The 11,977-nt window shown below is 37.8% G+C and overlaps 1 protein-coding gene across 14 annotated transcripts in view; it reads left to right on the top strand.

Moving 5' to 3' along the window:
• The first annotated feature begins 390 nt into the window (after positions 1–390).
• The window catches only part of ppip5k2 (diphosphoinositol pentakisphosphate kinase 2), a 37,580-nt gene continuing 25,993 nt past the window's right edge, over positions 391–11,977 (top strand). For all 14 annotated transcript variants that reach the window (XM_017697337.2, XM_037547230.1, XM_017697336.2 and 11 more), the window contains exons 1-5: positions 391–902; positions 4,401–4,812; positions 5,468–5,663; positions 7,759–7,849; positions 9,101–9,186. In XM_017697337.2, the coding sequence (XP_017552826.2) occupies positions 4,651–4,812; positions 5,468–5,663; positions 7,759–7,849; positions 9,101–9,186 (535 nt within the window). In that variant the 5' untranslated portion in view covers positions 391–902; positions 4,401–4,650. The remainder of the gene's footprint in view (positions 903–4,400; positions 4,813–5,467; positions 5,664–7,758; positions 7,850–9,100; positions 9,187–11,977) is intronic.

Below are 11,977 nucleotides of genomic sequence, written 5' to 3'. Positions count from 1 at the left end.
CAATTGTTATCATTTACAACAGAACCTTGGGCATTTGCACACTGAATTACCAGAGGCAGTAAGTGAACAAAGTACACACACACACACACACACACACACATACACACACATACACACACACACATTTTCTAAACCGCTTCTGTGAACAAAGTACTGGTTGTATTATCCTTCATACAGCCTTTTGCTGTCGGTTCTCGTGCTCCTTTACCATCTTCTTTATGTAAGACAGCCAAATGCGGGCGAAATGGAGAAGTATGTGAATAAACATATAAAGAGGTCGTTTATCTGTGCTTCTGTCACCACATGTGTAGAGGTGTCAGCAGTCAGTGCTCTTCTTTCTCTTCACCCCCTTCTGTTCCTGCGTGGTGACGTCACTACCAGATACGCCGGTGTTTTTTTACTCTTTTATTTTTTTAATGCGGCTCTGTGAAAAGCCGCTTTTAGCAACAGCTAACGTCCGCGGAGCGAGGTCGAAAACTATGGATATAATAACACGGCGCGCCTAAAATGTAACTGTATCGAGTCCAGTCATTCCGAGCATTTTATTCTGATGATCAAGAATCAGGGTAACGTTATTTAAGAAAATGATCAGTCTCGCTGGCTAAGCTAACAGTAAGAGCAAAGGCTGGCGCTAATATTAACATTAACAATATGAATTAAAGCGAGTGCGAAGGCTAATAATAACGACGGCGCTGTGGCATAGCTTAAGGTTAACATTAAGGGTTAGGGCTGATATGACTATTAAGGGTTAATGCTAACGCTAACTGGCGTGTTTAGCTTCCCTTGCTAACGCGTTTCATAGAAACAGCAACAACGGACGGGGCTGTGAAGTCCAACTTGTTTTCTGACAGCAGCTTGCTGAACGCACGTCTACAGAAAAGGCGCTAATGATGCTGTAAGAGGTAAGCGAAATATTTCGGCTATGGTAGCAAGCTTTAGTTTTTTTCTGGAATGCTTATACTTCGAAAATGAACACACGTGTCTGTCCTGAACACTGGACGAAGCTGAAGTTGGCTTCGCATTCGCCAGCCTCTGGTTCCACCTTAAATGGTGCAGCAGTTAGTTCTGCCGCCTGGGGCTTCAGAGTGTAACTGCTGCACCCATTTAAGGTGGAACGGGATAACTGGGGTAGCTAAGAAGTTGACTTCAGCGTAATGAACAATGTCAGGTTAGGAAGGCTTTTCTGCAGGAAGTAACATGAACGTTAAGCTGCAGCTGCAGTGCTGAGTTTTTCGCTAAACTTGGCGCGAATCATGTGTAATACTGGCGGTGCGTTGATGGCGTGAAGTCTTGTCTAGTTGTTTGTTTTGTCCGTGGCTCAATTTTATTATTTGTTTGCACATGTTAGCTGCCTTCGCTTTTATGGCGAAAACGTTAGCATGATGTACTGTGAGCAGCTTGAAGTGTGAATCGTGCGTTGGCTTCTACCTTTGCTCCCTTTTTGCTCTTTTGTCCTGCCAGTGAGTTAGAATTAAAACACAATGAGGATACCGCGGTGGTGTACTTAATTCATTAAGGGCATTGTAGAAAGTTTTAACTTGTAGTCTAGATCTGGAGACTACTAATTCTGCAATGAGGCTGCTCTTGAATGGTGCTTTTGCTTTCCTAGCATTGGCACAAAGTCAAAAACGGGTATTAAAGTCACACTTAACCTGTACCTCTGTGCCATGCTTATATAGTCCACATAAGGTTGGTGTAGGTAACCCCACTAGTTTTACAGTGAATTTATACAGAGGCCGCTGTTATGTGCTAATGACATTTGACACATTGCTTAACATGTGCATTTTATTCGGTTTCGTAGAAGGATTTGTATAATTTGTCTAAAGCCCATGCTGTTGATGTTGCTGTGTTGGACAGGTGGTGCCATGACAGGTGTCCAGGCTCAGGGCTTGGCGGGGGCTGACTGAACACTGCTGTGTTGTGATAATCCTGTACAGATTCTTTGTGTTTTGTCCTTTGAAGTAAAATTCAGTTTGCTTTGTTGGTTTTGTGACAGCTTTGACATTAAACCCTGCACCAAGGTAATAGTGGTATAGATATTTGAAAACATTCATGATATTGAATTATATATTACAGCATCACAATATCATATGATATTTAGTTTTTTTTTAATAAAGTTTAATGAATCTGTACCTCCTGAGTACTAATAAAGAATAATGTCAAAGAAACCATATATGGCTTGTTCTGATTGAACTGTTTTGTTGTTTTATCCTATTAAAACTGTGCCAAATAAAACTTTTTAACAAAGTGGCAACTGAGATACTGGCATTTTATGGAGTATTGTTTTCATGGGTCTAATGTGTATGTTTGTGTGGACAGGGTGTTCTTGGAGGCAGTTTAATTTACTTTCGATCTGTTATTTGTGATGGGGTCCATCTCTCCTGAGAACAGAACTACATTGTGTGTGCAAATAAAGAAGCTGTGATGGTTTGGATGCCTTTAAAACTTTGTTTAATTTCACCTACTGTTTTCGTGTACTTTACATAAGCATTGAGATTGCACAAGAGATTCTGTCGATTCTTTCAAACTGAAACATTGACTTTTTGCTGAGCTCAATGGGCAGTAGAGTAGGAGGCCATGCTAAGTAAATGGCAATCAATACTGTCAGGAGCTGAAGCAAATTAATTACTTATGTGAGTTGCTGATGTGTTTTTTTTTTTTTAAACTCAGACTAAAAGCTCCAGGTTGTCAGTGAAGAAGGTTTCATGACTGGGCTGCATAGCGTAAAGCTAAAGTTTTTTTTTGATAAATGAAAAAAAATGCTTTAAGCCAAAACCTATGGCAAAACTATTTCATGTTCAACATTCAGTGAGGTAGATTTTTTGGGCATTAAACACTTTGGACATCTGGTTCCCATCACCGCCACTGTAATGCAAGCATTTGAATTAAGGGGAAAGTTTAAAATATCAGTGGAATTCTCCTTACGATTAGATTCATGGCTTAAGCATTTTAATGTAGGCCTGGTCCTAGAACATTGTGAACAAAGCTGATTTCAACTCCTGGCACTAAAAGCTCCATCTCTTGTGACTTCTCCACACACGCTTAGCCTGTTTGGTATGTTCATATTACCATCACAGTGGAATTCCTGACCTCCCAGGTTACAGTGACTTAGAGATTAGTCTGCCACATCCGATAAGCAGGAGGAAAAGTTCTCCAGAGTCATTTTCTTAAATAGGTTCTGGGAACTCTCTCCTTTAATCTGTAGTGATGGGCTGAGCATATCTGTGGTAGTGCCCTCTACATAGTGATTAAAAAACAAATCTTGTTTGCACTGCAAACAAGAACACATTGTCCAAAAGAGATGGCAAACAAAGAAAAGCATGTCTGTGGTTCTTTTAAGCGGATTTCTGATTGTTGTTCTTTTAGGTGAAATTTCTGCAGACACAAATACATAATCACATGCAGATATAGCAATTGAGACTACATCTACCTGGATTACCAGTAAGGAGACATAGAGGATTTATTTCTGTAGGCTTATCAATGCAGTAAATTACATCAAATACAATTTTTCTCTCACAAATATCAGTTCTGTCCAATCTAAACATCTGTTCAGTACTTATAATTTTTAAAGCAAATGTCTTCCGCTACTCATGAGTCACATTTTTCATCAATTTGTTACATCAAAACAATTGCATTGACTGTTCAGCCACACATTTGACTGTCCATTTAGGTGGTCAAAATGACTGACAAGGTTTCATGTTCAATAATATGGGTCTTTATTCTTATACTGTTTGCTAATAGTTTTGTCTTCATTATTGCTTCATGAACTTCCTATTATTATTATTATTATTATTATTATTATTATTGTTCTTATTGTCTTCAAAGGCTCATGTCTTTTTTACCCTGAGGCTTACCTGTGATGTTTGTACAGGTTTAAACTGTTGTGTTTTTATGTGACTATTTTCCAAGCTCTCTATATCCCTTAGAATTAAACAGGCTGTTTCTGTTACTGTGCCTTTGAGACTGTTAAATGTAAGTGACCTCTCTTCTGATTGGGTGCCCTGTATTGTGCTTCATTCACAAGGCAGTCTGAGTTGAAACGTGTTGTAACTAAATTGGTGGATATATGTAGGTATTTTGGTTGACATCCCTAAAATTAGGACTTCAGAACGAACTCTTTACATTTTAGTTTAAATATATAACCTGCAGGATCTGGGGAGTGCATGGTGTATTTTGAAACTTAAAGCTGCAGGTCCAGGTCCACTTACATAAATAAACTTTGTTAGATTTGGTTACATGCTGTTTTTACAGTGTTTACACTTTCTTTAATTTCCAAAAGCATATTTTATGGAATTACAAAGTTGTTTAAAAGTCTTAAATTTAATTAATCTAAACCTGTACATGCCCTAAAATGTTCTCATTTGGATTTGCTTAAGGATTTTTTTTGTCCTTTATTAAAGGGGAGCTCATCCTGATGGCTGTGTCTGAAGAACAGGAAGGGGGGAGAGAGGCTGATTCTCAGCAGCGTTAACCCCACTGGTCTATGAGCCTGCGCTGGGAGCAGCTCCCTTCGCCTCTGCCTGCACTTCTCAGTGCACTGACCTGCAGGCCCGGAGGTACAGTGTGGAGCACAGGACGGCGGGAGACGCTCTGTAGGTGCTGTGGTGTGGCGAGGACGGGGCAGACAGTGCCTCCTCGTGCAGGAACGACATGTCGGAGAACGAGGACGTGGATCACCCACGCTTTTTCGTGGGCGCTGATGATGGCGAGGGAGAGGAGCTACTGGACCCAGGCAGAGTGCTGGGCTATGACTGCCTCTACGAGAACGTGGAAGAGGAAGATGAGGACGCAGATGAGGAAGAGTATGACTCGGTATGTTGAGGAGTTGCATGTCGAGTATGTGCTTGTATATGCTATAAAGTCATTGTTGTAGCTTAACTTTATATCTTCAGAATAGTAGGTTAAGGACACATTCTTAACTTCAGGAGTTTTTTTCCAACATTCTGTACTTTAAGTACTGTATATAACTTTCAGTAATTTTGGAATAGTTCTGTTGGTCCATTCATTGTAAAATGTAAAGATTCAGCTGGCATTTAAAAGTATTCAATAATGTTTGTGGTTCAAATATGATGATGCCTTTGATTAGTGTTTACCTAGCTAGCTGTTTTTGTCACAGAACTACATGAAACCTATGCCTAGAATTATAGAGCTAGTCTCTGATTTTACATGTTAATTAAAAATATTTTATTAAATAAAAACATACCATTAAATGATAGCCATATGCAGTAATGTGCTTGTGGTGTGTAGACCAACCCTCTTGATGTATAACTATATGCAAAAACATTTGGCCAAGCCCAGTACATTACACTTGAATGCAAAAAATTTTAACTGGCAGTATACGGTTGCTTCTTACGCTGACATAAAAGAGGCCAGACACTGGCAGTGGCTGGCCTCACCATCATATTGCCAGCAGCTGAGCTTAAGTGCTTGGTAAAATGCCTAGTGCTGTGTTTTCTCCACACTGCAGCCTCCGGAGAGACAGATAGTCGTGGGTATCTGTGCCATGGCCAAGAAGTCCAAGTCCAAGCCTATGAAGGAAATCCTGGAGCGCTTGTGTCTGTTTAAGTACATCACTGTAGTGACCTTCGAGGAAGAAGTCATCCTTAATGAGCCTGTGGAGAACTGGCCACTGTGTGACTGTTTAATTTCCTTCCACTCCAAAGGTGAGTGGCATTAATTTTTTTTGTCATTTGCACAATTTCACAGTTCCTTCACACATTGCATGCAGTATTGGGGTGACAGCCAGACAAAAAATAAAAAAAAAACATTACTATTGTAGAAAGTGTTCCACTATGGCCTTTTGTGGGGCTATATTGTTTGCATCTTTGGTATTTAGTGCTCAAGAGCCATCATGACTAAACTTGATTAATGAAACTACTGCATGAAATTCCTTCAAGGTTTCCTAGTTTATCTGTTTTTCCAATAAAGTATTTTGTAATCTTTGAATGGTGGTACGTTGTTTGTTGGTGTTCAGTTAATTTAGGTTTGTTTGTGCTTGTTTTAAAAATTCTGATTGATCATTTAATCATCAAAATAACCGGTAAATTACCTGATTACTGATGTAATCGATAGTGACAGCTGAAATTTTATTGTACATTTTAATATTAATGTGACTTGCATAGACATGTTACATATAAAAGAAAAAACTTAATAAATATGCAGAGAAACATAACGAGTGCAGAAGCTTCCAGATAGTTGTACTTCGTGATGCCCTGTGGCATGCTGAAAGAGCTCAGCTGACCTAGATTTTGGATGTGACGAAGTGACTTTAAAAGAGGGTTCATTATGGGGCATGGATGTCAAAAGCTTAATTCACCAATGGTTTTAATAGGAACTGTGACTCTAGTGATATCTGCATATATTTATGTGGGAAGGACATCAGTAAATAGGGTTGGACGTAGGTTAAAAGCTCATATTCAGTGACTGTGATGCTCATGCTTTAGTGCAATACATAAGGGAAAAAACAAAGAGTAAATGTTTCAGGTGACTGAGAATGTCAGTGCAGGACGCGATCAGACTGTCACCGTGAGCTGTCCATCCACAACTATGTAGGGACGGTTATCATAGTAGTGCTACAGATTATAAACCTCTCATTACAAACATGAATTTGTAAGATTTAAGGGTGTGAAAACTATAGGCACTGATCTACAGAGATGTGAGGAAAAATTATCAGTCAAATGAGTCATTCTTACCAAGATTTTCCCCAAGTGTACAAGTGACTGTGTGCATACACCAAGAAAATGATACAGCCCTGAATGTTGGGGTCTGATGAATGTATTATGTTAGAATCTGTATCAAAGCATATTAAAAGGAATATGTAATACTATGTGTTTAAAATGGGGACTGCAGTCCAAATTCAGGATCTTAAGTCGTGGAATCACAGGCCAAAACACAAGCAGACTGTCCGCTCTGAAATGGTAATTGGTTTGTTCATCATGACATTTTGACTTAATGTTAAGGGCTAGCATTTTCAAATTGACAAAAGTTTTGTTTCGATAGCAACAATCTGTATAATTGCTGCTGTTTTATTATTTTTTATTGTATTTTCGTTTGATTTGTAATGTTTAAATTGTCAAGAAACTGCATCTTGAGTAGGTTAAATTTTCTCTGCTTCCTGAAACCTTTGCACTGAAATGAGTTGACAAATCTGCAGCAGTTGATTTCAGCATGCTGTTGAATCCATGCCATGAACAGTTGAGATTCTGTGGAGATCAAATGGGTCCTGTCCAGTTATTAGAATAAGTGTTCCTTATAAACTGGTCAGTGAATATGTAAATACATATATAGATTTATTATTTTATGCACAGCCTTAATCTCAGGGAGTTGCTAAGCAAATGGTGATGAATTTGTACAATGACAAAGGCATTCATTCATAAGCAAGAGCAGAAAACAGGACATGAGGAAATAGTTGGCGAAAGGTTGTTTAAACAAGACATGAAACTTGCCCTTGTGGTTGCATGTTTCTTAGTGCTGGGAAACCTACAGAGCAAAGTGTGAGGTTAAAGGTTAAAAGTGTGAATTAATTTTACATGTGAGGATTAAATCTCTGCATATAAAAGAAGTGTTTCTAAATGTGAAGAAGTAAAGCAAGTGAAGTCTAGTGTTTATCTTAAACCAGGACTTGTTTGTACATCATGTAACTCTAGCTTTTAAAGAGGTTTTTAAGAGGCAGTTTTACATGGACTGAAATAGGATAATTATGTTTTAAGTTTATACTAATATATCAAGTTGTGTTTTGCCTTTTATTACTTTTTAAAGGATTCCCATTGGATAAAGCTGTGGCATATGGGAAGCTTAGGAATCCATTTGTGATCAATGATCTGGATCTACAGTACTGCATTCAGGACAGGTGAGTTCTATCTCAGCGATGCAACACTAAGAAGAGAAGCTGTGCTAAGAGCAATATGAGGCTTGACCATGTTACCTTTTTAGACAGTCATAAGATTTGTTTAACAGTGTGAACATTTGGTGTTGTTGTGGTATATAAAATTATTGTGATGGCAACATTTACCTGTAATTCATTAAGCAGAGGCACATAACCACTACCAAGACCTGCTGTTGAGGTGTTTATAAAAATACAACGGAAAGTAAAGTTTATTGTGTTTTTTACTTAGAAATTTTACACTTTCAGGCTTTGTTCTAGCTTTTCAAGATATGAAAGTTTATTTTTCAAGTTTTATTTGCTTGCGCTTTACATCTTTTTTTTAAAGAGCACATATAATGGAAAAGTGATACTATTTTTTTTATAAAGAGTAGTTGGAAATGTTTCCAAAACATGACATTTACTTAGGTCCATTTTGTCCATACATATAGATTAAGCAGCAAAATAGCCCATTTTAAAATAAATTGTTTTTGTGATGACGTTTAACCCATACACATACAGCTGTATGTAAAAGTTTGGAAGTCTCTGGTCAAACTACATGTTTTGTACACAACTGTAAATATGGTGGTTTTCTGTGGATTTCAGAGCACAATTATTTGTTTACTGAATTATACATACTTTTTTTTATGTTCCATAATTTTTTCCCCCAATATGTTACATTTAGTAAATAAACCATAATTTAGCAATAAAATGTGGAGAAGTGTGTTCCCTTTACAAGATGCTATTTGTGACAAAACCAAGCTTTTGCATCCGCCTGTACATCTGCTTATTGAGCCTACAGCATATTAGCTCCACCCATCCAAGTTGAGGTTATAAGCATTTCAATCCAGACTGCTTTTTAATGATGCAAGAACAGGGCAGCCAACCAGAACAGAATTACAGAAATTAGTCTTTAATGTAGAGTAACAAAACAGCTTAAAGGGTGGTAAAATTGTCATTAGTAGTAAGGTGCATGAACCCACAAAAACCACAAATGGATACATGCCATTAACAAACTTTGCAGGAGAACATGCAAGACAAGTGCAGAATATGGCTCATAGATATAAAATATGTCTAGTATTTGTGTGTTTATATTATAGCTTTAGTTGTTAGTTTGAAGTGTATTGTACATAGAAATGCTTTTTCAGTAAAGTAAAACAACTTGATACTAAACTTATACAAAAATACTATTACATATTTGTCAACTTTTCTGTCTGTTGATTGTCTCTCCATTGGCAGGAGAGAGGTGTATCGGATCTTAAAAGCTGAGGGGATCCAGCTTCCACGCTATGCTGTTCTAAACAGAGACCCAGCAAGACCAGAGGGTTTGTACATTTTTGTCTATAATGCGGTGTCAGGGGTTCAAAGAAGAGCCGTTTCTGAGACTATTACAGTGATGTTTCTGACACAAAAATAATTTGAGAACAATTGTATTTACATACTATATGTAACAGGTGAGGACATGGAAAATGTATTGAATGTTTGACTTAGTCTGGTAGTGGAGGCCTCTTATAGAATATCACTGGGTTTGCCTGTTTTGGTGGTGCTCCTTTGTCCTCTTCTCTGTCTCTTCTCTGTCAATTCCAGCTTTGGTTTGTTGCGTGTCACTGTAAGTTCCAGTTGCTCTTTCTAAGTGTAAAATTGTTGGTGCCTGCTTTTCATGGTCCTTTGATGACCCGACGCACACAGTGCCACTTCAGAGAAGGTAACTGCCTGAATTTTATGACTGTCTTAAATGATGCAGTGTACTAACCAGAGAGAGTGAAATAAGAGGTCAGTGTTTGGCTTGGTCCAAAAGACTGCCGACACCACAACGCCCAACCCCCCCCCGCCCTACGTTACAGCGGACCCCAGCCTAAAGGTCCTGCCAGTCAGTCCTCTCTGTTTCTATGGTATCAGTGCTACTGCCATGGCAACATCTGTCACATCATCAGAGAGAAAGAACTCTCTCTCTTTTCTTAGTTCTCTCACTCTCACTCAGTCTCTCTTAATCTATGTCTCCTTTCTTTCTCTCTCTCTCTCTCTCTCTCTCTCTCTCTCTCTCTCTCTCTCTCTCTCTCTCTCTCTCTCTCTCTCTCTCTCAGGTGAGTAGTGCCTCAGCTTAGCTTTTATTGCTTCTGTCTGTGTTGATTGAGGGGAGGGGGGAGATTTCACTAATGAAAAATATCCCTCTCTCGCTGTTATGCCTCCTCAGTGTGCTGATTGAGGGGAATGGGAGATTTCACTAATGAAACAATAGAGCAGTTATCTGAAGGCCACTCTGCAGCCATCTGTTTAACAGTGGGTACATTTGGCGTTGCTGTGGTATATAACATTATTTTGATGGTGACATTTACCTGTAGTCCATTTAGCAGAGGCACATAACCACTACCAAGACCTACTGTTGAGGTGTTTATAAAAATGCAACAGAAAGCAAAGTTTAATATGGTTTTTACTTAGAAATTTTACACTTTCAGGCTTTGTTCTAGCTTTTCAGGATATGAAAGTTTATTTTTCAAGTTTTATTTGCTTGCGCTTTACATGTTTTTTTAAAGGGCACACTGGGAAAACTGATGTGGTTTTTTTTATAAAGAGTTTGATGTACTATGTAAACATGGGCAATGTTTTCAAAACAAGACATTTACTTCTTAAGTCCATGAAGTCCATACATATAGATGTTAAAGAAGTATTGCTCCAAAATTGCTAACATGGTAAACAGTTAGGGTTGTGTAATACATAGGTTATAGTAGTGAGCAGTTTACCTAGTACTTCTGTAGTTGCACTAGTGCTTTGCGATTATCTGAAGTAGAATAAAACACGTAAACACATTAATTAATTTCAGTTATTTCAGATGCAGATATTTGCTTTCCAGCACACATTTATAAACCCACAATGTTGTGTGTCACTTTCAAGTCTTTTATATTTTGTTAATTTTTCTAAAAGTGTGGGAAATATGGTGATATTTACTGTTATTATGATACATTATCTCACTTTAAATCACAGTTTGATTTTCTAATCATATCATAGATGTGCTTAACGAATACTGGCGAACTGCAGTTGGTAACAGCTGGTAGCAGTTTTAATTTCTGATATTGCTGGCATATGTGTCTGTTCCAACTTAACAAAATTTTGTTTTTCTTTCTTATGCATATTGCACATCTTGAAAATGTCCTAACATCATCTATAGTTGTATGTAGAAGTTTGCCCATGGTCAAAATACATGTTTTGCTGATTTTCTAAGTGAAAATAAGTATACATACTCAACAGAGAACACACTGAAGCACATTTTATGCAGAACTACATTTTTAGCTGAAGTTAACATATTGATGAAAAACGAAGTGTAAAATTTTGCCAATGCAAAAGTTTTGGCACATTTTATTTATTTATTTTTTCCCCACAATATGTTAAACTCAGCAAATAAATAGAATTTGTGCATGAAATATGGGAGGAAAATGGCATAAGTTTGTTCTCTGTACAGTAAATTTATTTTCATGTAGAAAGTCAACAACCATGTAATCTTGCCTGGGAGTATTTAAATCTTTGCATATGACTATACATTTTGCGTAGTCTGTTGTTGCCATCCAATTACATAATTTAGTTTGTCCCTTTCTAGCTTTTATTTGTTACTTGAAGTGTCAACATTTCTGGGAGAAATGACTGAATGGAGTTGTAGGTCTTGCTGTGACTGAAGAGCCAGAATATCTAGCAGCACTTTGTTCAAGCTATCAGCTCGGTGCCGTTACTATTAAGATTTATCTGATTTATGCTGTTACTATTAAGATATTTCTGTTATCAACAAGAATTGACGACTATTATTTGGCTCAGATGCCTGAAGTGATTGCAACTGGGGTTGTAATGCTACCAGAATTTTGACTTTGATATCGATACCAAGTGTCGTCTCAGTGCTCACTCAATAAAACTTTTTATTGTCCTGGGTTGCGGGAAATGCTTGAGCGTATTCCAGCACTCATGGGAAACACACTGGACATGTCACCAGTCCATCACAGAGGAGACACAGACATACACATTTGCACAAATGCATAGCTTGCCGTGCTCTACATCTCCATAAAAATACTTAAAAAAAAAAAAAAAAGTAAAAATTTCAAGTCAATAATTTTCCAATAAAGTGACAAACAC

This window comes from Pygocentrus nattereri, chromosome 18 (assembly GCF_015220715.1).
Source record: "Pygocentrus nattereri isolate fPygNat1 chromosome 18, fPygNat1.pri, whole genome shotgun sequence".
NCBI classification, from domain to species: domain Eukaryota; kingdom Metazoa; phylum Chordata; class Actinopteri; order Characiformes; family Serrasalmidae; genus Pygocentrus; species Pygocentrus nattereri.
Note: the sequence above shows the minus strand (reverse complement) of the source record. Positions and strands in the feature narration are given on the sequence as shown.